Source organism: Macaca mulatta, chromosome 10, assembly GCF_049350105.2.
Source record: "Macaca mulatta isolate MMU2019108-1 chromosome 10, T2T-MMU8v2.0, whole genome shotgun sequence".
In the NCBI taxonomy this organism is placed as follows: Eukaryota; Metazoa; Chordata; class Mammalia; order Primates; family Cercopithecidae; genus Macaca; species Macaca mulatta.
Window position 1 is genome coordinate 116,271,115 of NC_133415.1, and position 26,241 is coordinate 116,297,355.

The 26,241-nt window shown below is 62.4% G+C and overlaps 1 protein-coding gene across 3 annotated transcripts in view; it reads right to left on the reverse strand.

The window, feature by feature from the left end:
* Positions 1–26,241, reverse strand: part of KCNQ2 (potassium voltage-gated channel subfamily Q member 2) — a 71,648-nt gene that overhangs the window by 7,225 nt on the left and 38,182 nt on the right. Inside the window, exons 8-16 of one of the 3 annotated variants that reach the window (XM_015148609.3) lie at positions 25,778–25,872; positions 23,206–23,235; positions 20,737–20,805; positions 16,224–16,253; positions 6,737–6,960; positions 5,954–6,059; positions 5,300–5,431; positions 3,615–3,722; positions 318–441 (exon numbers count right to left, since the gene is read on the reverse strand). In XM_015148609.3, the coding sequence (XP_015004095.1) occupies positions 318–441; positions 3,615–3,722; positions 5,300–5,431; positions 5,954–6,059; positions 6,737–6,960; positions 16,224–16,253; positions 20,737–20,805; positions 23,206–23,235; positions 25,778–25,872 (918 nt within the window). Of the gene's footprint in view, positions 1–317; positions 442–3,614; positions 3,723–5,299; positions 5,432–5,953; positions 6,060–6,736; positions 6,961–11,296; positions 11,351–16,223; positions 16,254–20,736; positions 20,806–23,205; positions 23,236–25,777; positions 25,873–26,241 lie in introns of all 3 variants that reach the window. The other 2 variants (XM_015148613.3, XM_077952188.1) reach the window with 2 other exon arrangements.

The following is a 26,241-nucleotide window of genomic DNA, read 5'->3' on the forward strand; positions in this document are numbered from 1 at the left end:
GGAGGACAGAGAGGAGGAAGGCCAGGCAGGTACAACTTCTGGCACATTCTACAGGGGACGTGGAAGCAGCAGACTCTTGGGGACTGTCAGGAGGGAAGGCACCCCAGGCCAGGGGCGGGGGGCTCACGGTGGGGTGTGAGGGGTCTGCACAGAGCAGCCGTCAGTGGTGACAGGGGCATGTGCCCCCTAGACTTGAGGAGCCCTCTGTGGCACCCAGCCCTTGAAGCCCACACTGCCACAGGCTGACAGTAAGGGCCCCAGGACAGCAGGCACCACAGCCCTCCAGACCCGCACCCCTCCCGCCCAGCCTCTCGCACCTGCTTCTCCACCTTCCCAAGCCGTCCCATCATGCTGGGGTCCTCAGGCAGCTCCGCCTCGGCCGGGCCCTTGGTGCGGTCCTTGTCCGTGATCGCTGGGCCCCGCCCCACAATCTGGTCCACTCTACCAGGAACAGAGACCACAAAGCATGAGTTCGGGTGGGTGCAGCAGGGCCCCTGCCCTCTCCTCCTGGGCCAGGCTGCAGGCCCAGCCCAGAGCCGACCAGGGGGCAGCGGGTGCCAGGACAGATGGACGGGGTGCACCCCGTTCTCAGCCCGTCTTCCGGCACTGCGAGGTTCTGCTCCTGCCCGCTCTGTCCCCGAGGGGCCTGGCACATTAGCGAGGAGTAAAGGAAGCTCCCACCAGGACCAAGTCGCCTGGCTCCTCTCCGTGGGCTCCCGGCTCCCTCCAGCCAGCCCCACCTGCTCGCCCTCTTCCCTGCTCAAGGCCTATTGACCCCACAGCCCACGGAGGGTCTCCCACTGCAGGGCCTGGAGCCCACTCCGGAGGATGCCCCTCCCCCTACCCATGCCCACCCTGGAGCTTTACTCCTACGTAATGTGCCACTGAGGCCGTCGGCCCCACCAGGTCTGATGGGGACAGAGTTAAATGTCTGCGGCGGGGATAACAGAAGCAGAAAAGGCGTGAGAGCTGCAGCTCCATGCACCAGGACAAGGAGGGAGGGCACAGAGCAGCACAGGAACCAACGCACAAACCAGAGGAGGGGAGACAAAGCTGCGAGGGTGTGTGCACGTGTGTGTGCACGTGTGTACCCAGGCATGTGCATACTGCATGTGTGTGTGCACGTGTGTACCCAGGTGTGTGCATACTGCACGTGTGTACCCAGGCGTGTGCATACTGCACGTGTGTGCACGTGTGTACCCAGGCGTGTGCATACTGCACGTGCGTGTGCACATGTGTACCTGGGCATGTGCATACTGCACGTGTGTGTGCACAGCCAGGTGTGTGCATACTGCACGTGTGTGTCCTCAGTTGTGTGTGCCCTCTTGCATTGCACAAGTTTGTGTGTGCACACGTATGCATGTGTTCATCTGTGCAAGACTGTGCACATTTGCGTGTGTGCCTATGTGTCTGCAGGATGCAGAATTCAGCTGAGCTGATCTCCAATGAGGCCATAGGTCACTCATGACAATAAAAAGGGAGGGAGGCTCCTTTGCCCTCAGGGACAGGGGCTTCTGACCAGTCTGGTAGCCACAGAGCCATGGCCGCTGCTGGGCTGGCGGGGGCCACCACGGTGGGTGTGCGCTGAGGCCTGCAGCTACATGGGAGCTCACTTGGAAACGAAGACCCTGCAGTAAGTCTATAAAAGTCCAGCTGGACAAGGGCAGCTCGAGACAGGGTGTGGCTGAGCAGGACCCGCCCAGGCGAGGGCACAAGCTCCCGAGTCTCCTCTGGACTGGGGCCTGGTACATGAAGAGCGCCCCACACCAGCCCGACGGGGCCGAGTCCTCACTTCCTGCCACTGGGCTGCCCTACCTGCCTCTGACGGGGGGGGAGGGTGGGCCGGGGGGGGTTTCTTCTTTCTGTTGCAAGAAACAGAGGGAGTTTCAGGCTCGCGTCGGCCACAGTGCAGCTCCTCATGCTCTGCGGGGCTTCATGCTGGACTCATGCAATAGGGCCAGGAGGGCGGGAGGGGACGGGGGAGGGGCAGCGGGAGGGGACCCTCTGGCTCCGAGCAGACGCCAGTGGCGATGGAGGAGATGGGGGTCCCTGGTGTTCGGGGCGTCCACACAGTCCAGGCAGATGCTCAGCACCTTCGCCCCTGCCACATGACGGGCCGCCCGCCTGCTCAGTCCCAATAGGAGCCCTGGCCACGGGCTCGGCCTGGAGCTGCTGCTGGGGGCTCCTCTGAGGACCCTGTGCCCCTCCTGCCCTGGACCCCAGACTGGGGGAGACTTGATCCTTGAGTGCTCAGTGCCCCGTGAGGTGGGGCAAGTGCTCCAACTGTCCCCCGGCCCCCTCTCTGTGTGAACCTACGTCTCCTGAGGACAGAGGACCTACCGAGTTCACAGCTATGGACGCCCAACTGCTGTCCCCTGTGGCAAGGCACAGGAGGACGGAGGACCAGCCCCAGGGCACAGCACCCTTGGGCCTGGGGGGCACCGCAGAGCAGGGAACCCTGCAAACACTGTCTGGGGCTGCCTTGGGTTGGGCAGTAACAGACGACGCCCTGCCTGCTCCCAGAAACTCCGTTCTCATGCGAGGAGCACGGGGTTGACGTGTCCAGTGCACAGAACCTCAGCCTCACAGGCAGAAACCCCACCACAGACGGAGGCGTCAGATTTGCCCCGGACGCTGCCCCCAACAGCCTAGGCCTGGGCTTCATTTGCCCAGACACTGGCATCGGCTGTGCCCAGAAACCCTCTGCCCTGAGCTGTCAGGAGGGCCAGGGGTCTATGCTCAGCCTCCAGGCCTCTGCCCGGGGGGCTCTGCCCTCCCTCAGCCTATCAGACTTGCCAGAAGACGGGGAACCACCATCATCTGAATGGTCCCTGGGAGGCAGGAAGGCCTTGGAAAGTCTGAATTAATCACTACAGAATCGGCTTCTGCCAGCTTACGTGGGCCGCGCCTCTTCTGCCCATCGGCTGGGGCTCTCGCCAGCTCCTTTATCAAAAACACTAATTAGGATGCTGGCGGCTTGAAAGCCAGCACCGGAGCTGCTCAGCACACGTCTGTGCCGGGCACCTGGCAGGCCTTTGCTCACATTTCTTCCCAGTGGCTTAAGGGGTAGATGCTGTGACCATCTGTATCTTCCACGAGAGGGAAGAGCCACAGACACGCAGCTCCACCTGCTCAGAGCCACACGGGGCCGTGCACACGGCCAAGCCCACCCCCGCCGTGGGCAGGTGCTGAGGGGCAGGTCAGTGCCTGGGGAGGCTGGAGGGCCCTCTGCCAGGAGGGGCCTGTCCAGGGGGCGGGAGCAGGGCAAGGGGGACATCCCTGAAGGTCTGATGGCATCTGATCCTGGAGGTGCTGCCCGGGGGCCCTCCAACTCCAGAGGGAAGTCTCACAGGGCGTCCAGAGCCCCCGGCTTCCCCAGGGCACTTGTCGAGAGGAGCAGTGGGGCCCCTGGCAGTCCTGACATGGGCACAGCCTGCCTGGGGCCCTGGAGGAGGAAGGGCCTTCTCCCTCATGTGGCCTTTTCAGGCACAGAGAAAACCCGAGCGTCCCCTCTGGCCCGGGGAAAGGGTGGTACAAGGTGCTGCCGTCATGTGGCCTGGAGCGAAGGGGCCGGCCGTTCCACAGACACGTCGGAGAGGTGCTGGCATCCTAACCTAGGTGAGTACTGGGGTGACTCTCTCGGAGGGGCCGTGGGTCCTTTGGTGGGGTACTTCTTGTGCCGGGGAGTTGAAGGGGGTGGGGGGCCCACAATCATATCTATCCTGGCAGAGTAAACAAGAAAAGAGACACCAGCAAAATGCATCGTAAAGCCACATGAAAGAAGGAGCTGGCCAGGAACTGGCGGAAACGGAAGGAACACCCAACAGAAGCAACAGTGAGGCTTCATCAAAACAGGTGCTCTCCCACAGAGGGTGCGGACGCCACCTCGCTGGACCTTGGATTTGCCAAGTCCTTCCCGTGTTTCAAGCAAAGCGTTTGACTCGGGAGCGGTGGCGGGAGGCCCCACTGCGGAGACCCGGGTGCTGCGCCCCGGAGCGTGCGGTGCAGGGGAGGTGCCTGCAGCGGGAGCCGGTACCAGACAGGCCGCTGCGGGGCAACGTGAAACGCATTGTCAGGAGCCGGCCGAGGACTCCTGGGGTCCTTGGGCTGTTTGGTTTGGTTTGTTTGTTTTTCCAGAGAGAAAGGGAAGGGAAGGAAAGGGAAAATTTAGGATGAGATCCTGGTGAACAAAAACAGCTGAAGTGAGAGAGATGTGGAGACAAAGCACAAAAGTCGACAGGAGGGTGTTCCGCACGCGCACGCACACGCACACGAGGCCAGCGCTGGCCGCTGCTCCAGAGACGACGCTGGAAAAGAGGCCTCGCGGCTGGAGCCCAGCGGGGCGCAGGGGATGGCTCGGCAGCCCCTGCACAGCAGCAGTGGGCTAAGGCCTGGAGGCGCCCCTTCCCTGGCCCCCTGAAACAGGACTGGGCAGGAGCCCCAGGCTGGGGTTCTCGACTGCCTCAGAGGAGAGCTTCACTCCGCTGGAAGGCCCGGAGTTGGGCTGTGACCCCGGGCTGTCCCTGACCATCCCAGCCTCCTCCCTGTAACAGGGGCCCAGCCTCGCTTCCAGGGCTGGGAAACTGCTACAGCCTTGGTTGGGGGGCCTGGGAGAGGGAGGGGACCCTGATAGGCAGGAGCATGTCCCCTACTGCAGGAGAGACTCCCAACAGCCGTGTGTCCCCCTTACAGGCAACATAAACACCCACTCGTGTGTATATGCCTGTTTGTATGTGCCTGAGGCTGCATACGTGTGGACTTAGGGGACACCTACACCAAGAAGGGCAGGTAGAAGAAGAAAAGGTGCCAAATAGCATAACTGCTGCCTGGCGGGGCCCATGGGAACCCTGCAGCTTCATGTCTCAACAGAATTACTCCATCCCCAACACACATGCACACACATGCGCACATGTGTACACACATGTATGCACTCCCCACACACGTGCATACATGGCAGAGCAGAGCCACATGTGCACACCACACACATACACCTGTGCGGAAGCACACGTGTGCATGCGTGACTTATACACACACACATGCACACACACGTTTTCAGGGACCCACACACGCAGGTGCACACACTTTTCCACCGCAGTGTGGATGGGGGAAGACGGGGGAAACAACAGAAATATTAAAACCGACTTTGTGAAGACACAACAGAAGCTGACAGAGGCCGACACGGGTGGGGGGGAGGCCTCCCCCGCACACCCCTGCACTCCCACCGTGGGCCACAGTGGGCTTTGTCCCAGAAGCCCACCCCGCTCTCGTCCCCTGCTGGACAGGCAGGCGAGGCTCTTGCCTGGACTGCAGGCTCTTGATTCGGGACAGCATGTCCAGGTGGCCGGCTGAGTACTGCTCAATGACGTCCATCACGTCGTAGGGCCGCAGGCTCTCCTTGAACTTCCGCTTGGACACCAGGAACCGCATGACACTGCAGGGGGTGGGTGGGGCCGTGAGCCCTGGGCCAGAGACCCCAGCCACATGCACCAGGCTGGCCTGCGTCTGCCTGCCTGTCGCCCTCCCAGCACCTCTGAGACCGCGGCCCCTGAAGATGGCTGGACTTGCCCGTCTTGTCTGCCTCCCACCAGCTCTACACACAGAAGGGCCTGTTCGTGGCCCTGCTATGCCCGTGACAGGTGGGGCTTGCAGGCCTGGCCATGCCCCCCGGACTCCGTGCCACAGCAGGCACAAAGTGGCTGAGCTGCTTCCTAAGCCAGGTGGCACCAGGCCTCAGGCCTCTTGCTGAACCAGCGTCCCACCCGAAGCCCACCCGAGTCCCAGAGTGGACTCCAGGACATTCAGCCAGGTTGCCGTGTCTTGGCCCTTTCTTTTCCCGGTAGACCCTGTCTCTAGGTGGCTCTGTCCAGCCCCATGAGCACCTGCAGGAGGCAGGACCACCGAGCGGGAGGCCTCTCCTCACTCCCCCAGGCTCCCGGCTGGGCAGGGGCCTCACCACACAGCTCTGATGCTGACTTTGAGGCCCGGGGTCAGGTCCTCAGTCACAAACTCGCAGGGGCAGCTCTTGTCATCCACAATGTCCTCTCCAGGGAGGCTTGCTTCTGGGGGGAAGGAGACAGGCCGTGAGGGGTCGAGGGGGCCGGAAGACCCATTCCCGGGGTCCTGCAGGGCACACCAGCTGGACAGAGCGCCAGGGAGCCCTTTGAGGCTCCCTGGGGTGCCCCATGGGTGCACCTGCTTTTCTGGAAACCCTCCCCTCTGCATCCGGCTGACCTTCCCCGGCAGCCTGTGGCCACAGGGAGTGGTCGACGTGGGGCATCAAAGGACACCCCGGCCAACGGATGAACAGAACATGGTGCATCCACACACACATGTTAACAGCGGAAGGTGCGGGCCTGACACCTGAGGCTCAGTGAAGGAAGCCAGACCCGACGGCCACATGCAGGAGCCACGGACACACACGGCCCGAGAGCGGTGGGCGCTGGGGCTGAGGCGGGGAATGGGGTGACCACTGATGGGGCCGCAGTTTCCTTCCTGATGAGAATGTTCTGGAACTAGGCTGAGGTGGTGGCAACCATGCCACCATGAGTGTGCCAAATGCCACTGAATTCCTACACTTTTAAATTGTTAATTTTAGGTTGCATGAGTGTAACTCAATTTTAGAAAGGATGGGGGTTCCCACTCCAAGAGCAAGCACAAGAGGCTGTGATGCCACCGGGTGTCCCAGTGGCTCGGGCACCACCTCCATCCCCGGAGAGGGCGGCGCGGCCAGACCCACCTTCGGAGTTCTGCCGTGACGCGGCGCCCTTGATGCGGAAAGCCTGGCGCGCCCGGCTGCGGTCCCCGAAGCTCCAGCTCTTGGGCACCTTGCTGGGGCTGTCCTCGAGGCTCTGGTCGGCGCTGGGCGACCGCCGCACAGTCTGGGCCTGCGGGGACCCCTTCCCCTTGGCAGCTACGCCTCGGGGGCTGGAGAAGACACGATCTTTCAAACTGACCTTCTGGCTGCTCCCATGGGAACCGACAGACAGACAGACAGACAGACAGAAAAACAGCGAGAGAAGTCACTCTGGAAAGAACACAGACCGTGTCTGCTCACGGCCGACGCCGCCCACGCGCTGCAGGGAGACACAGGTCTGAAGAACAGCCAGCCACACAGGTGGCTCAGAGCAGATGCCACGGGGACCGAGCACCGGGCGGGAGGAGGGAGGGAGGGGAGGCCACGGGGACCCAGCACCGGGCGGGAGGAGGGAGGGAGGGGAGGCTGGGTGGGCGGCAAGCTCCCCCGGCTGGCCCAGGCGTGGCCAGAGCTCGGCCGTGTCGGGGGAGTTGATGTCTGTGGACTCTTAAATCACTTTCCGCTACCACCGTGAGGTGCCAGTGCCTTCTTCACGCTGTCCCGCCAGCCCCTCACCCAGTGACACGCAGGGCAATGGGCGTCCCAAACACCAGGGCTGCGGCTCTCCTTCGGGCACCTCTGTCTGCCCTGGCCCCACCCGTGGTTTCCCCTGTGGCCTTTTCACACCCGTAACTGCTCCCAGGAAGCAGCCTCCCTCCTGCCCGCCCACCGCCTGTCCCTCTCCTTCTGCCCCAGAGTCAAGGGGCCGGGGGACAGAAGGACGTTGGGGGCCGAGTCTGCGGCAGACTCTTCCGCCACACTCCAGCCTTTCCACCCAACCCGGGGGACTGCCTGGTGGGACGGGCTTCGGGAGGGCTCAGGCCTCCCCTGTCGGGCTTCCCTCCCACCAGGTGCGTCGTCAGAGAACTGCTCCTTCAGGCTTCTGGAAGGAAGGAATGGATAACGGGGCTCCTCTGCCAGCCGGGCCTCAAGCAACAAGCCTCACTGTCCAAGTCCTGCCCCAGGGCAGGGGGAGGCAGCCTCGGAAGCTGCAGTGCTGTGGCCCACCCCCTCGGCCTGCGAGGCGTGAAGCAGGATTTGCAGCTGTGTCTGGCTGGATCTCCAGCTCCATATTCTCGGGGGTCCTTGGGCCTGCCTTGCTCCTGAGTTTTTTGGTGACCGTGGCGACAGGTTTGCACCCAAGTTCTTCAGCTCCAGCGTCCTCCGGGCGACAGTGAGGGGAGGGGAGGGGTCACTGTGGTTGGGATGCACCCGGCAGATGCGGCCTCCTGAGGTCTGGAAAGCATCAGAGTCCTCTGGCTCCCTTGAGGACAGTGGGGCTCTCGTGAACTGGGGACCCGCTCGTGCCCAGCCATGCTTAGCAGCCACGGAACTTCTCAGGGCGGCTCTGGGCAGGGCCCAGAGTACCGTTCCGGGGGCCTGAGACCAGCCCTCGGCTTGGGAGGCCCAGCAGATCCCTGACACACTTCAGAGAGGAAGCCCAGTGCCTCAAGGGCTCACTGATCCCACGGCAGCTCCACAGCCAACAGCGAGGGACTGAGGTCCCGGTCAGCAGCCACCATCAGCCCCAACCCCGGACCCACAGCCAGAAAGACACGCCACCAGACGGCACAGAGATAACCAGCCACAGACACGAGACCCACCGCGCCCATCTGCCCGGCCTGGACACGCGGGTGGCTTGGCTGCTCCTCCCCACCCCATCCCCCGGGCAGCAGGTGACCGCCCAGACCATCTGTGCCCACTCGGGTCTCCGAGAGAAAGAAAGAAGCCCCCGGTGTGGTGCCCGCTTGGGGAAGCAGAGACGGAAGCCCCCGGGTGTGGTGCCCGCTCAGGGAAGCAGAGACGGAGTGGCTGAGACCCCCCGAGGTGGCGCGTGCTTGGGGGCATCAGGAGCCGATGGTACAGGCTCGCTCAGGACCCCAGCCCTGAGTCCACAGCCCTGCACTGCCTGAGGCCAACACGCTGTGCCCGTAGGGGCCAGGGGTGCTCAGAGTCCTGGTGCCATGGGGGCCTCTGTCCCGACGACCTCTGGTCCCTGTCCCAACAACAAAAGCACAGGTGGCCGGGGAGCACCGGACCGGGGCCGGGGAGCACCTGGGTTCCGTGGGACTCTGGTCTGGAATGTTTTCTCTTCCTCCACTGCATGAGCCATTCCAGAGGTAGGAACAGGCCCTCCTGGCCCCGCTCAGGCCTTAGGACAAGTGGGAGTCACTGGAAGACTCAATTCCTCTCTCCACCTCTCCACCCCAGGCAGGTCCAGTCGCCAAAGAGAGAGAGAAGCAGCCACCTCCTTTCTCATGGCAGCTGGCAAAGCACCGGGTGGAGGGCAGAGCCGGTCGGCCCAACTGCAGGTTCGGGGCTGCCCCTGGCTGGTCCCTGGGCAGAGCCCAGTGCTGAGGGCTTGCAGTGGGAAAGGCACAGCTTGAGGAATTGGCATCAGATTCCTTCCTGCGGCTTCGGAGACGAACGGGTCAAACACCCAGGCCGCCACACAGACGTGCCGGCCAGGAAGGGTCAGGCCCCGTAGTCCGCAGGGAGTTGCAGGAAGGGAGTGGTGTGGATTCCGCAGGCCCCAGGAGAGAAGACCCGGCCCCAGTGACGTCTGCTTCCCATTTTCCAGTGGGGAACTCCCCCTCCCCGACACCACGAGGAGCCGCAGTCCCACAAGCGGCAGGCATGCCCTGCTGGACCCGATGCCAGCACAGTCCCAAGGGCCACCGGGACGCAGCCCACGTGCACTGCCCCAAGACGGAGCCGGCGGGAAGGAGCCTGCCCTGGCCTCCGCACGGCCCTGCCGTCCCGGGTCTCGGGCTCCGCTCCCACCTCAGATCTGTGAGGGAGGCTCTGCCAGGGAGAGGAGGCTGGTGGGGCCTGGACGTGTCTTTCCCTCCCCTGGACCTCCACCATGACCCAAACTCTGCACCCTCCAAGCACAGCCGGTGAGGCTCCATGCTGCAGCCACCCGACCCCGCCAGCCTGAGCTGCCAGGAGCGCACATGGCCTCACGGGAGCCTCCCTCGGCGCACAAGCCAGGAACAAGCACACGCAAAAAGCTGCCGACGCCCGCCTGGGAGGATCCCTCGGCCAGAGCTGCCCTCTGCGTGCGAGGGGCGTCCGTGGCACCTATGCTTGGCGCTTACGGGGCTGGGGCAGGCTCAAGAAGCACCTGGGAGAGAGTGCCACCCCCACCCTGCCTGCCACCCTCCCTCCCCGTGGGGAAATTCAGATGTGCGGTGCCTGCAGGAAACAGGAGGCTGAGGAGCATCCAGAGCCCCGCCCAGCTGGTGTCTGGACCAATGATGCCCAGGGAGTGTGAGGATGAAGGGGCTTCCCGTGGGGGCTGCTTGCGGCAGGACAGGACCTGCCACGGGTCGTCTCTGGCCTGGGGTCCCACCCCCACTTCCAAACCCTCTGGTCCCCAAGCAGCCTGACCTCAGCCCCTGCCCTGAGGGACCAGCATGCGGCCAGAAGCACCCTGGACGGAAGCTCTGGACAGAAGCTCTGGACAGGCAGAACATCCTGCTAGAACCCCAGCAGGCCGTGCCCCGGGCAGCCCACATGCCCGTCTCCCTCTCTGAGGCTGCCAACAGTCTGCCCGCAAGCACCGACTCCAAAGCACACAAGCAGCAGAGCAAAGTCGCAGGGAGAGGGTGGCCGGGGGAGGTGGGGGCTGCGGGTCCCCCGTGGAGCAGGGTCTGGAGCATGCGCGGATACAGGTAGGCAGCATGCAGCCCCACCAACCCTCCGAGGCCAGCACCACGGGCGGCATGCACGCGCCAAGGAGGCCCCACGTGAGCACGACACAGCCGCCTCCACCTTGCTGGGCTGTGCTGGCCAGGAGGGAGGGGCCCCCAGTGCAGGCCTGCACACACCCCACAGCAGACAGGGGACGAGGGACAGGGGAGGTGCGGGTCACAGTGCAGGCCAGGAGCCCACGGTGCAAAGGGGGCGGCTCCTCCCCCGTCCTGTTTCCACCTGCCCTAAACCAGGCCTGTTGTTGGGAGAGGGAGCCGCGGGCCTCTGGCTTTCTGGGGCTTCTGATGCATCAGGACCCTGAGGAGCCCGGCACACGCAGACGGAGCTGCCTCCCGCGGGCGAGGCAGCCAGGAAGGCTCAGTCGTCCTCAGGTGTGCAGCAGAGGTGCTAGAGTGACAGCCCCAGGGGAACGCTCCCTGAAGAGCAGTCGGGGACCCCAGGAGGCACGGACGCCTTGCTGGGTTCAGAGCCCCTGGCTGGCCCCTCCAGCTGCGTGCAGGACATCGCCAGGCGTGGGGAGCAAGAAGAACCACCTTCGCCCAGCTCCGCCCTGCAGGCAGCTGTCGGCTGGAATAGAAGGAGCTGAGCCCGCACCGCGAGGGCGGTGGGTCAGAATTGGGGTTGGGGCGCCAGCCTCCCCCTGGCTCCTCCAGAACCTCTAGTAAGCAGGGAGGGGCAGAGGAGCCGTGCAGCAGCGGTCAGTCCGTGCGGCGCGTTCCGCGGTACCTAGAGCGTCCGGGGCAGCATCCACACAGGGGCCCTCTGCACGGGCTGCCTTTACTGGAAATGAGGAGAGCACAGTTAGTCCTGGGCGCCGGCAACAGCACACGGCCGGGAGCAGGGAAACTGAGGCACCGCCACCACCCAGGGTGTTGTGTGCAGTCCCCAGCAGCAGAGCTTGCGCCCAAGCAAGGTCAGCGAGGAAGGTGCACCATCGTGTCCACCGTCTGGAGAAGAAAACACTTCCCTACTTCTGAAGGAAAAAAAAATCCCTGGTTTTTGTGGTTTTTTTTTCCTCCAAAAATACCTTTTCCTTCCAAAGTCACAGTTTGGGTTCATGTCTTAAAAGATGTATTATTTTTTGCAGTATTCATGCCAACAAAACAATAATACATGTGGCCTCAGACGCTGCAGAAGCCCCGCTCGGGATGGACGTGATCCCAGGAAAGGGTGTGGGTGGGAAGCACATTTTTTTTTTTTTTTTTTGAGACGGAGTCTGGCTCTGTCACCCAGGCTGGAGTGCAGTGGCCGGATCTCAGCTCACTGCAAGCTCCGCTTCCCGGGTTCACGCCATTCTCCTGCCTCAGCCTCCCGAGTAGCTGGGACTACAGGCGCCCACCACCTCGCCCGGCCAGTTTTTTGTATTTTTAGTAGAGACGGGGTTTCACCGTGTTAGCCAGGATGGTCTCGATCTCCTGACCTCGTGATCCGCCCATCTCAGCCTCCCAAAGTGCTGGGATTACAGGCTTGAGCCACCGCGCCGGGCCGGAAGCACATTTTAGGGAGAAAAACGTGCAGCTGTCCCACTTCGCAAACCAATCAGTGACGTTTGGCCACGCCAGCCAGGCCCCCAGCTGGAGGTGGGTCTCGGGTTACTCAGGAGGTGTGGCTGCCGCTGCAGGCGTGGCTACCCGGGGGTTCAAGGGCTCCCCTGAGGATAGTCACGTCGGGGCTCGGTGGATCCCCTCAGTGCAAAGCCCTTCACCGGGGCAGCCCCCGCTGGGCGTTCCTTAGAAAAGGCTCAGAAAACTTGGCACGCTTTCCCAAGAATCTCCCCGAAAGCCCTGGCGATTTATCTCTGCATCACAGTATGCAAATGATTAAGCAGAAAATGAAAGCAAATCACCAAGAACGACAAGAACCCTTCCTTTTCCCCGCCCCAGCCACCCCCACCCGCTTTGCCGCTGCTTCCTGAGACAGCACTTCTCAAACGAGGCGCCCCAGGAACCCCAGCGTGACGACGGCCTTCCACTCAGAACACACAGGCTCTGGGAAGAAAGTGTCCCGCCTCCTGCCTTCTTGCACACGCGTGTTTAGACACCAGCGTCCCTGCATAAACCCGCTGGCAGCTCTCCACGCGGCGTCACGGACACGGCTAGCTCCAGTCATGGCAGCACTCGGCCACCCCGGTAGCTGAGGGCTCCGGACCCTTCCGCGAGCCCCACCGGCCTGCAAGACCCCAAGGACGGGTGACCAACTTCCACCCCAGCCCCCGTGCCGGTCCCACTTTTTAGGTCACAAGCAGCTTTGGGGTCCCCAGGCACTAAGGGATATAGCAAAAGGCCGGACTCTGTTTGCTGGTTAACCACGAACGCGAGGGCGGGACGGGGCCCGAGGTTCTGGCTGCTCACAGAGTCTCTCCACTGTGGCCACCGAAGCCACGATGACACCCAAGCCTTCCTGGAAGGCAAAGACCTCAGACTCCCACCAGCGACACCAGGGTGCCCAGGCCCAAGCACAGAGCCCCTGCCTGGAGGGCCCCAGGAGACCTTCGCCACCCCGGGGAAGGAGCATGAAGGAGGCAGAGTCCCGCTTCCCCAAACCTCCCAAGGTCTCCTGTTTTGACCCCATCACGATCGCCTTGACCAAGAGGCCCCTCCCGGGCTGCCCCTGCCGCCCAATTCTGCGATGGAATCGTCCCGTCGCCACACTGAAGCCCTGGCTGTCGCCACCAGGCACCTGAGACTCGAGAGTGAATCTCTAATCGTGCCCATTTTAATGCACATTATTTTAACAGCCACCCGTGGCTGGCAGCTCCTGTATGGGGCAACGTGGTCTGAGAGCCAGGGAGAGCTGGTGGGGAGGCGCTGCAGCCACAGCCCCCCAAGACCCCCAAAGTTTTGTGGGGGGCCCATGCAGCTGCACCTCACCCTGGGGTCTGCAGCTGGCACTGGGCTTCCTTCCTGCCCCATCAGCCACAGGGAGCTGCCCACTGTGTGAGAAGGCGCCGTGACCCGAGGCCGGACAGGCAGGCGAGCCCGAGACCCACAGATGCTGACCAAGACCCGACAGGACAGACAGGCACCAAAAACACGCGGACACTTGTGCTTGAGAAGAGGAGGAGGAGCCCACAGGCACGAGGGAGCCCACACAGGCACGAGGGGGCCCACACAGGCACGAGGGGGCCCACACAGGCACAAGGGGGCAGCTGCTGTTGGGGGCTCCTCCAAGCACGGGGGCAGGAGGCAGTGAGATGCAGGATGCGACAAGACAGCACAAGTCAGAGCCGCCGTGGCCACAGAGACCCCCCAGGACCGCCCTGGGGCAGCACAGCCTGAGCCCCCCACCTGGCCACAGAGACCCCCCTGGGACCCCTGCCCCGGGCAGCCCAAGCCCCAGCCTGCCTGGCTCCCCACCCAACCCCAACGCAGACGCCTCCTCTGACTCCAGCACAGCCCCAGTGGTCCCTACGGGAACCGAGCCCCCGCCAGCCGGGTCGCTTGCCACCACGTGCCTGTGTTCCGAGCTAGGATGGGGGTGAGGGTCTCAGCAGTGAGTGAGGGTCCCTGTGTCCACACCATCCACCTGCCAAGACCAGCTGACACCAGCAGGGTCCTGCCATGTGGGGTGCGGGCTCCACCTCCAAAGGGCAGGCAGAGGCACGGGTCCCACCGGACTCACAGAGCCCAGGTCGGGCAGCAGAGGGGCACCAGGAGCCGAGCTCTCCCTCAGGCTTCACAGAGCAGGCCCCTCACCCAGCAGCCCAGGGACATGGCAGGTAATGATTGCGGAACAACTTCCTAAGCACAGCCCTGCACTGGACAGGCTGCGGCGGCCCCAGGCCAGGGAACAGAGACGCCACCCCATTACCTGACAGGTGAGCACCCCAGGACGGGCAGGGAGGGCCTTCAAGGGCAGAGACCGCTCCTCCCTCCCACTGCACCCCAGGCACCTTCCGGAAGCCCCAGACCCAGCAGCCCCACGTCCCTCACCACAGGCGTCCCAGGAGGAGGGCCGGGGCGGGTGGGCGCTCGCCCATGGGGGAGGGCATGGGAGGCACAGGCAGGCAAGGACCCCCGGACACATGGGGAAGAGACGGGGGAGGGGTGGGGAGCCACAGAGCTTACCGGAGAGCCCGGAGGCTCCCGCGTGTCCTCACCTGGAGTTCGCTTTCAGGGCCAGCACCTCATCCCCAAAGAGGGCAGACGAGAGAGGGGCCCAAGAAGGGCAGTAACAGGGATTAAAGCGCTTGGGGGCAGCGGGTGTCCAGATGGGTGGGGTGGAGGGCGGGAGGGAGAGAGAGAAAGAGAGAGGCTGAGACGAGAACGTGGAGCGGCCGGGCGGGGGTCGTCGAGCACGAGGGCCTTGAGGCACGGGGCATTTCCGGCGTCGCTCTCAGCAAGGGCATGGGGCCCGGCTGCGCGGAAGCCTCTCGTCCACCTGGGACAGCACCGAGGTTCCGCCCAAATCACAGGCGAGGGTGCCCATTGTGGGGGGCACAGTGTCCATCCCCACAACCACTCCCAGCCTCAGGGCCAACAGCAGGGGCGGGGGAGGCAGTGACAGGAGAACGACGCGGCCCCGGCAGTGGCAGCAGTGGGGGGGCACCAGCAGAGGCCGTGCTGCCCATCCAACTCTTTCTGGGCCCTCGTCCGTTTTCTTAGCCTCTGAGAGGACGAACGGGCCCCTAGTGGTTCTCTTGGTTGGTTTGGGCCGGAAGCATTGCCCGTCTTTCCAGCTCAAGGCACTGACCGTGACCCCCCTTCTGTGGGATGTGGGGTGGCTGGAAAAACGGAACTCAGCCCCACTCCATCTCCCCACACCCAAGCCCCCCAGTGTCTCGCCAGCTGTCACCCTGTCCAGGAGGGCACGGGCGTGAAGCAGCCAGGCATCCATCTCGGACTCCAGGTCCGAGGGGCCAGATTTACTCTGCAACATGTGGATGGGGCCGAGAGAAGCCTGGGACCTCCTCAGGGTGACGCATAGGGGGCTGGGGCTCGGCAGACATAGAATTCACTTGTGAAATGATCTTGATTTTCTCTGTCTCCATCCTTCACCCCTTACACGAGTCCTGTCTCCAATCTGCCTGACCCGCAGAACCTCAGGGACCCGGGAGAGGGAACCAGGCTGAGCACCTGCACCCTTGGCCCACCTTGACCTTGGCAAACAGGGAGAGGAGGCTGGCCAGAATCTCCACCCAGGGGCGCGAGGCAGAGAGGATGTCCCACCCTCCCCGGAGGACAGGGGGCCCCTGGTCTGTGCCATGTGCTCCAGATACTCCCGAACCAGAACAGCGGGAGGGAAGGCCAGAGGCCCACTCGGAGCTTCCACCCCGGCCGGCCCGACTCAGGCCAGCTGTGAGCTCAGGCTGTGTGCCTGCGGCTGGAGGGAGTGCGCTAACAGAAACCCCTGCCTCCGAGAGCCTTGGGGACAGACTTGTGGGCGGGGTGGGGGATCCCCCCGAGAAGCCACCCAGCTGCCCGGATCCACAGTGCTGCAAAGTAAAACCGAATCACTGGGGAGGGGTGAGCAGGAAAAGTGATTTAAGGGCCCACATCACCGCCAGGCGGGGGTCTGGACACAGTCACACGGTCACACACGGAAGCACACACGAGGCCCTCATGTCTCCACAACAGGTTGTGCCAACGTGTGGGAGAGAGACCAGACGGTTGTGTACACGGCAGACACCAGGGCAGCGGCGAGGGGCACTGACCTTGGAGACGGCTCCGGCGGGGGCTCCTTCCTTCAAACAGAAGCAATAGAGAGTTAGTGGCCGCCCGCTCAGCACCCTTGAGGGTCCCCTAACCAGCCCAGCCCCCCACAGTCCCATGGGCCAGGGGCTGCAGGGGAGGGGGTCTCAGAGAAGGCTGGGCAGGGGTGGAGCTGGCTCACCCACCCCAGAGAGCCCACGGCCCCAGGAACGGGCACCCCAGGGCCCATGGCAGCAGCTCTGAGAGGAAAGAGGGACTCCGCCGGGGGCTTCTGCTCTTCTGACCTGGGGGTCACTACCCCCCACATTCACGGACACTCATTTTAACCAGAACCACACCAATATTAATAAAGTTCCAAAAAGGACATGTTTGCTGAAGAAAGCTCCGCAAGGGAGTTTAGTTTACAATCAATTTTCGAGACAGACTGAGCTGCTCCGACTCTTTTTCCCACGCTTATCCCAATGGAATGATTCTCTTCCGCACGACTCTCCGGGGTGGCTCCATTGCGCCACAGTCAGTGAGCCCAGGGTTTGTGCCACCAACCAACTGTCCCGGCCTCGCCCTGCAGGCAAAGCTGTCTGGGCCTTCCGGCGTCTCACTTGGGGCTGTTTCTGCTGGTAAAGGCATTGCAGATTGAGTAGAGATCGGTGGATTGTGATTCGGCTCATCCATGGGGAGGCCCCAGCGATCTCGTCCAAACACCTGGGCTGGTGCCCCGGCTGGTACGCCGTGTTACAAGCAGGTTCTTTGGTGCACTTCCAAATACTTCATGTGGCAGGGACCGTGTTGCCGTGCTCTCAGGGAGGGTCCCTCATCGCCTCCATGCTCTCGGGGAGGGTCCCTCATCGCCTCCTGCAGCTCCCGGTGGCCCAGGTGTCCTTGGCTTGTGGCTGCACCACTCCGTCTCTGCCTCTGTCTCTCCATGGCACTCTCCATGTCTCTGTGTCTTCCCCTCCTCTACCTCTGTAAGGACAGCTGTCACCGGGATAGGGCCCATTGGGATGATCCAGGGTGATCTCATCTCAAGATCCCAAACTCAGTTATAGCTGCAAGGACCCTCTTCCCAAATAAGGTCACATTTGCACATTCTGGGACATTTTGGAGACCAGCATTCAACCCACTGCATTCTCCCAACCCCCCAAAATTCATGGCCGTCTTATGTCCAGAATACACTCACCCCTCCCAAGATCCCCCAAAGTCTCCACCCTCTGCAGCACGGAATCTGTGTCCAAAACCTCATCGAACTCCCATTTGTTGGCCGGGCGTGGTGGCTCACGCCTGCAATCCCAGCACTTTGGGAGGCCGAGACAGGCAGATCACCTGAGGTCAGGAGTTCGAGACCAGCCTGACCAATATGGTGAAACCCCATCTCTACTAAAAATACAAAACTTAGCTGGGTGTGGTGGCGGGCGTCTGTAATCCCAGGGACTCGGGAGGTTGAGGGAGGAGAATCACTTGAACCCAGGAGGCAGAAGTTGCAGTGAGCCGTGATCGTGCCATTGCACTCCAGCCTGAGTGACACAGGGAGACTCCGTCTCGGAGAAAAAAAAAAACAGAAAAAGAAATCCCATCCATTCAAAAAGTCCCAAATCCCATCATCTAAAGTCATGGCAATCACTTAAATCAGGTGTGTGTGAGACTGTGGGTGTGCACCAACCTGGGGCTAAAGTCCTCCGTGCACGCACCTGTGAATCTACAAAACAAGTCATCTGCTTAAAACATCAACGGCAGAGGCTGGGCGCGGTGGCTCACGCCTGTAATCCCAGCACTTTGGGAGGCCGAGACGGGCGGATCACGAGGTGGGGAGATTGAGACCATCCTGGCGAACACGGTGAAACCTCGTCTCTACTAAAAGATACAAAAAACTAGCCGGGCGAGGTGGCGGCGCCTGTAGTCCCAGCTACTTGGGAGGCTGAGGCAGGAGAATGGCATGAGCCCGGGAGGCAGAGCTTGCAGTGAGCTGAGATCCGGCCACTGCACTCCAGCCTGGGCGATAGAGCGAGACTCTGTCTCAAAAAAAAAAAAAACCACATCAACGGCAGGACCGCCCTTCCCACTCAGAAAGGGAGAATGACAGAGGGGCCACCGGCCACCACAGTGGGCAAACTCCACGTGGCACAGCTCTGGGGACGCTCCTTGGGGGCTCTCGGCCCCACCGGCCTCTGCGGGAGCCTCGGCGTCGCTCTCCGTTTCCTGAAGGGCAGCTTGTGTTCACAGCTGAGGACGCCACTGGCCTGTTTCCTGCCTGCAGACTCCCGGAAGTTCGATGCCTTCTTACCTTCGTCTGACGCTGTCTCTGCCCATCTAGTTTATGCTGGTATGAAACTCCCCAAAACCTCCAGGGCCTCCTGAATATGTCACAGGGCGTGATGCCGTTAGACAAGAGGCCGCCCTGCACGTCCTTCCCAGATAGCTCCATCTTCACGCCTCTGTAGAGACGCTGGAGGCTGCGGCCGCACACCTGGCACCTTATGAGGCTGTCTGGCCACACCTGTGGGCTTCTCGCCAAAGCAGGCTTTGCCAACAGTGAATCTCCTAATTTAAGACCCTTTGCAAGCTGGACAGGCTGAGCACCTCCCAAACCTTCACGTTCTGGTTTCTTACAGCAGTTCTGCCCTGAATGCTTTCTTCTTCTTCTTTTTTTTCTTTTTTATAGTCTTTTGGCGGATCGGCCAGGTGCCATTCCAAATCTCCCTCTTTCCTCTCTCACTTTACTATGAGCAGCAGAAACAAATTAGGCTGCACCTTCCACACTTTGCTTGGAAATCTTCTTGGCTCAATATCCCAGTTCATCACTTAAAAATTCTGCCTCTGCCCGACAGCAGTGCACAGCCTGGCGGATTCTCTGCCACCAACAACACAAGGACAGCCTTCCCTCCAGCTTCCAATAGCTGCATCCCCACTTCCTCCTGAGCCCCACCATCTCTTCAGGACACCTCAGTTTCTTCCAGCCTGCACCTCAAAATATGTCCAAAATCTCATCTAAATCCCATCAGTTCAAAAAGTCCCAAATTTCATCATCTAAAGTCATCAGAAGCCGGGCACGGTGGCTCCCGCCTTTAATCCCAGCACTGTGGGAGGCCGAGACAGGCAGAGCCCTTGAGATCAGGAACTTGAGACCGGCCTGGCCAACCAACATGGTGAAACCCCATCTCCACCAAAAATAACAAAAATTAGCCGGGTGTGGTAGCAGGTATCTGTAATCCCAGCTACTCAGGAAGCTGAGGCAGGAGAATCGCTTGAACCCGGGAGGCAGAGGTTGCAGTGAGCCGAGATCGCACCACCGCACTCCAGCCTGGGTGACAGAGCGAGACTCCATCTCAAACAAAAATAATAAATAAAATAATAAAGTCATCAGAATCATTTAAATCAGGTGTGTGTGACTCTGGGTGTGAAGCACGCGGGGGCTGAAATCCTCCACGCGTGGACCTGTGATTCCAGGAAACAAGCCCCCGCGTCACGCAGTTCTGAAGTCGCGCCCACACTTGTAGGTGTTTAGCACAGCAGCACGCGGCTCCCGGGATTAAAGTCTGGATTCACGTGCTACAGCTCCTGTAACTAAGTGCCGCTGGAGTGTACAACAGACTTTTGTTCTTTCACCGTCCCAGAGGCCAGAGTCCAAAACCAAGCGGCGGCGGGCGGGCGGACGGGCGGGCGGGCGGACGGGCGGGCGGGCGGGCGGGCGGGCGGACGGGCGGGCGGGCGGGGCCTGCTCCCTCCAGCAGCTCCGGGGAACGCTCCTTTCTGCCTCTTCCAGCTTCTGTGGCTCCAGGCAGCCCTCGGCTGGTGGCCACATCACTTTAGTCCCTCTCCATCCTAGTTGGCTGTCTCCTCCATGTGTTTCCCCATCTCCCTCTCCTTGTAAGATCACTCATCGCTGGACTCGGCCCGCCCCGAAAATCCAGGATGATCTGAGATTGTCCTGACAGGTTCCAGGACGGAAAGGTGTCTCCAGGAGGCAGAGACCAGCATCCAACCCACCAGAAGCTCCTGCCCCATCAAGGGCTTTCCGACACGGAACTGCATGAGCACGGCCCTGGGCCTGGGCAGGCCTGGCAGGTGAATGTGTGGTCCACGTCTCCCGCTCAGCAGGCCCTTCTGCAACCTACCTCGGCGCCCGGCACTCTGACAGCCGTGGGCTTTGGGCCGGAAGGAGAGGCAGCAGGTGCCGCCGGTGCCTGAGTCACCACCAGGCCCTCGGGAGGATGCAGGGCCGGGGGTCCGCAGGGCCGGGACACTTCGTGTCATACGACCCACACACCTGGGTCCCACGTCAACCTTTGCCCCTCCCTCTCTGCCCGTCCCCCAGACCAGCTGCCCGTCTGGGGATGGGAGTCCAGACCAGGTCAGCAGACACGGAAAGAGAAAGCACCACCATCACCAAGTCCAGCGTCCCTGTGCATCCCAGCTCCCTGGAGGCCCCAGGGCACTGTCCGGGGCGAGTCTTCTGTGGGCAGCCGGGGCCCCCAGAGGACTGAAACGCCCACCCGCCCCACCGGGAGCTCCCTGGCTGACCTGAAAGCAAGTCCAGATTTACTCTTGAGGTTCCTCAGCAGCTCCAGCTGATTCAACGGGGGGATGAGTCTGGGGGAGAGGAGAGGGGAGTGAGCGTCTCACCCGCCCGAGTCCTGGGACACCTCCCTCAGCTTGCACAGCTCCACCGGCCGACGCCTGCGGTGCCAGACACCCGGCAGCGTGTGATGTGGTCAGGCTTTCAGGCAGCTGCCCACTGGGTCCTGGGCTCGGGCCCACCTCTCCTGGGCAGTCCCAGGAGCCACCTTCGTTCTCTGGCTGTGCCTGGGGCCTTGTCAACCAGCAGGGACAGCAGAGAGGACGGAGGAGGGAACAGGCCACCCATGCAGCCCCAACCCTGCAGCCTGGAGCAGGTGGAGGAGGGCGCGCAGGTCGGGGGAGGCCCTACTCCCTGCCCCCCTTCTAATCCCTGAACATCCCAGAAGGACAGCACCTGAATATATTTAGGGCCCCGGCCTCTCTCTACACAGCCATTTTCTCTGCCAAAGCTGGAGGAGTTGGGAGGTGGGGATACAGAAAAGGATTTTGCTTGGCAAAGGGAACCTTATTCTGGAGTCTATAGGATGAGCCCAGGCTCATCAGGCCCAGATGCCCAGCTCTGCTCCGAGCCCCCTTCCCAGTCCTGGTCATACCCACCCCCATCTTCCTGCCCTGCCGCCCACAGCCACCAGCAGGACCAGGTCCGGGTCCCCTGAAGCCCCCCAGGTGAGCGTGCAGGCGCCTCCCCACGTCTGGGTAGGACGTCCCCCTCTTCACCCCCCCCACCACTCCCCCCCACCTCACTCCGCCTGCTCCTCACCGCCCGTGCCCTCAGAGTATTCCAGCTAGCTTTAGAAAGAGATGCCCTCCTCGGGAGCCTCTGCCCCACCCGGCTCCCTGACCCACCCCTCCGCCTCCTCAGCCTCTGCTCCTAGGCCCCGCCATCCCGTCCACGGCCTCTTTGTTCCCTCTGCAGCCCCAGAGGTGCCCCCCAAAATGCTGGCAGGAGTGGGGCTCCTGTGAGCCCCCTCCCTCCAGAGGGCAGTCCGCTGTCCAGATCAGAGCAGGAACCCAGGCGACTGGTGAGCTGGTGTTGTGGGCGCAGCAGAGCCCAGGTTGGCTGGAGTCTGTCTGGGGGCCACAGGTGGCTCCCCACCTCTCCTTGGCGGGACCCACACGCACACAGGCCCAGATGAGAGACACACACGTCAGCCCTCAGAGCCACACAGGAGGCCATGCCTCGAACACACAAAGCAGCAGCGCCAGGGCAGACAGGTGGGCAGCATGGCCAGGGCAGGACAGGGCTGTGGGACGAGGGCGCAACAAGGGGAGGGGGCGGCCCTGGGAGAGAGCAGAGGCTGGGGAGGGGGCAGCCGGCTTCAGCGCCAGCCACCTGGCCCCAGGGGCGTCAGGGCCTCTGCAGACATTGGAGATGTCTTATGGCTGAGCATGTCGGGGGCAGAGGTGCCGGGGACCCACCACTGCCCAGCATCGCACCCACTTCCCTTCTGGGAATGGAGAGTCAACATTCTAACAGTTCCCAGGAAGGGTGGCCAGGTCTCTCCTCCAGGATGGGTGACTGGCCCCTGGAGGAGTCATCAAGGGCTTCTGTGCAGGAAGCCCTCCCAGTCCATGTGGGGAGCGGCTGGCCCCAGGCTCTGCAGGGCGGTGCCGTCACAGAGCACAAGCTTGCCCACCCGACAGGGAGGGCCCTTCGTGCTGTATGCGGGTGAGGCTTCCCATAGCGGCTCACTGCCCTCCAGTTTGAACAAACAGCCCTTTTTCCCGCTCTCAGCAGTGGGGAACGCACAGGGGTGGGACGGCCCAGAGCCTTGGGGTTCCCCTGTCACACCAGGGCAAGACTCAGGAGAAACTTGAGTCCAGGGCAGAAGACCCTGAAGCAGACCCCTGAGGTGAGCTGCCCGCAGAGGCCACCCCGTGAGCCACGGTGGGACAAGGACCATGGCCGGCCTGGAGGTCCTGGCCTGGGAGCACCTTTGGCCCCAGATGGGTGCCCAGTGCCAGGGTGGGGGAAGCCCCCCATCCACCATTCCTGCTCTGCTCACAGATGGGGCCCGTGGGGTGGGGATGGAGGCACGAGGGGAGCCAGGCCAGAAGCAGGACAGGACAAGACCACAGGGGACACAGGCAGGCCGGCAACAGGAAGCAGCGGCTGGGGGCAGGGACATGGTGAGAAGGGTGGATGGGCCTGGGGAGGGCAGGGTTGACACATGGGCTCCAGGGAGGGCAGGGTTGGCATGTGGGCTCCAGGCAGGGGAGGGCCCAGGGTGATCGGGCCGCCCAGCATGGGGCCACGCAGGGCAGGGGTGCAGGGATGCTCGGTGGGCAGGGACAGTGGTCACTCTACAGACTGGGTGGGCTGTGGGGCTCCGGGGGCTTGCCTGGTCACAGTTCCAGACACAGAATGAGAACCACACACACACACAGGGCTTCTGTCCATGCATTTCCTACCTGGAGGCCCCGTAGGTTTGAGTTTGCGAACTTTCAAGTGTTTCCACACACACAAAGGGAAAAGAACGGAAAATTTCAAAAAGAACGGGATAAGAAAAAGAAAATGAAACAAATAGTCGAGGAAAGTAGGGGAAACAATAGAACAAAGAAAATTAGCACAAGGGCTGCTTCTGTCCCCGCCCTGGGCTGAGAGAGGCCGCTTTGCAGAAACAGGGGCATGGCCAACATTCCCAGGAAAGACGGGCAGGGCCAGGCTCCTAAGGTCAGGCTTCCAGGAGGTGCAGGGGGGATGGTGCTGAGGGAGGGGTCGGGGCAGACCCCGGAGGGCAACTGCAAACATCAAGGACCACCAAGGGCTCTGGCACCCTCCTCCCAAGTGACACCCTGAAAAGGCAGGTAGCAGCTGAGGATGGCCAAGGGTCTGTCCACCCTTGCCAACTCAGGATCCTCAAGAAGAATCCTGGGCCCCACCCCAGCCTAGAAGTCCCATCCACACTGTGCACCTGCCCCACCCTCAGGGAAGGCTCTGCTCTCAGGGAAGGCTCCACCCACAGGGAAAGCTCCACCCTCAGGGAAGGCCCCACCCACAGGGAAGGAAGACCCCACCCACAGGGAAGGAAGACCCCACCCACAGGGAAGGCTCCAGGCTCAGGGAAGTTCCCACCTACAGGGAAGGCCCCACTCACAGGGAAAGCTCCACCCTCAGGGAAGGCTCCAGGCTCAGGGAAGACTCCACACACAGGGATGACTCCACCCTCAGGGAAGGCTCTACCCACAGGGAAAGCTCCACCCTCAGGGAAGTTCCCACCCACAGGGAAGGCTCCACCCACAGGGAAGGCCCCACCCTCAGGGAAGGCTCCACCCTCAGGGAAGTTCCCACCCACAGGGAAGGCCCCACCCACAGGGAAGGCTCCACCCTCAGGGAAGGCCCCACCCTCAGGAAGGCTCCACCTTCAGGGAAGGCCCCACCCCCAAGGAAGGAAGGCTCCACCCTCTGGGAAGACCCCACTCTCAGGGAAGGCTCCACCCTCACGGAAGGAAGGCCCCACCCACAAGGAAGGAAGGCTCCACCCACAGGGAAGGCTCCACCCTCAGGGAAGGGAGGCCCCACCCTCTGGGAAGGCTCCACCCACAGGGAAGGCCCCACCCTCAGGGAAGGCTCCACCCACAGGGAAGGCCCCACCCACAGGGAAGGCCCCACCCTCAGGGAAGGCTCCAGGCTCAGGGAAGTTCCCACCTACAGGGAAGGCCCCACTCACAGGGAAAGCTCCACCCTCAGGGAAGGCTCCAGGCTCAGGGAAGACTCCACACACAGGGATGACTCCACCCTCAGGGAAGGCTCTACCCACAGGGAAAGCTCCACCCTCAGGGAAGTTCCCACCCACAGGGAAGGCTCCACCCACAGGGAAGGCCCCACCCACAGGGAAGGCCCCACCCTCAGGGAAGGCTCCACCCACAGGGAAGGCCCCACCCACAGGGAAGGCCCCACCCACAGGGAAGGCTCCACCCACAGGGAAGGCTCCACCCTCAGGGAAGGGAGGCCCCACCCTCTGGGAAGGCTCCACCCACAGGGAAGGCCCCACCCTCAGGGAAGGCTCCACCCACAGGGAAGGCCCCACCCACAGGGAAGGCCCCACCCTCAGGGAAGGCTCCACCCACAGGGAAGGCCCCACCCACAGGGAAGGCCCCACCCACAGGGAAGGCTCCAGGGAACAGAAACCCCCTAGCAGCAGGTGAGGAGGGCGCCTGAGCTGGGAAGTCCCTGGGCTCAGTTCCCCACGTCAGAGCAGAGGGCTGGCGGGCGGGCAGGGTGGTGCCCACATAGACGGACTGGAGGGGTCAGGCCCACGTGGACCAGGAGAAAGGCCCTCGGAACCCCTCATCTCAGACCTTAATTTAAGCAAGAGCTAGGCACCGAAAATCCCAACTGGCTGCCACCTGCCCTTTTGTAAAACAAAAAAACACGGGAAAGCTGCCCTCCGACCACACAGGCTCACAGGACCTGCTGGCACTGCCTCGACTGGCACTTTTTAGGCCCCCTTCTCTGCTGCCTGAGGGGCTCCAAGGTTGTCTGTGTGCTCTGTCCTGTTGGGGGACACCTGGGACCCTCAGGATAATTTGAGTCTCCTGGTCCGAAAGCCTCACTGTGAGCCGGGGTTACTTTCCTGCCCCCCACGCAGGAGCCCTAGGTCCTTGCTGGGGGATGGGGTCACAGTGCTGGTTCCACTCATGAAGCCTGGGCACCTCGAGCTGCTGGTCCAGAGCAGCCCGGGGAGAGCTGTCAAGCTTCCTGGGGAGCGTCCTTGCAACGCACACAACACAGCATGACCCATGGCCAGGACGATAAAGCAACGGGGGAGGAAATGAAAGTGAAAAGAAAGCCGCAGCTCTAACACAAAGGGCAGAATCAACGCCTTGAAATAAACCACACACAGAACTCCTTTGTGAAAAATACATACATTTTAAAGAAAAAAAACAATCAAAATAATGAACAACAAAAAGTGGGGTTTAAGAACAAATGGAAAACAAAAAACGAAACAGATGCGTGGTGGCAGGTGCCCGGCGGCGGTACCTGTACATGGGCACGGTGACCGTGCGCTCGTAGTACTGCCACGTGGAGTGCAGGTCTGTGCGCGAGAGGTTGGTGGCGTAGAATCTCCAGGCCGACTGCGGAGGGAGAGACGAGGCGGTTGTCAAGGGGCAGGTGGTGAGGGGTGCGCCCAGGAGGGCCAGGCATGGAGGGAATGGGGCAGAGAGGACCTGGGACTCCCATGCTGTCAGCCCGGCACTCAGGACTCTGGGCCAGCAGGCTGGGCCCCAGTGCTGCATCAGCCCCACAGCCTCAGTTTACCCCCTGCCGGACAGACAGGCAAGACCGCGTGTCAGACGGTGGGGCCTGAAGGAGGGGAGCGGTCAGGGCTTGACTCGGGGCCCTCAGATAGTTCGCAGGGAGGCTGCGTTCTTTCCTTTCCATGACTCTCGCCTGGCCCCTGGCGGTTATCACCCGTCCTGGGTGTTAACCTTCCTGCCCTCCCT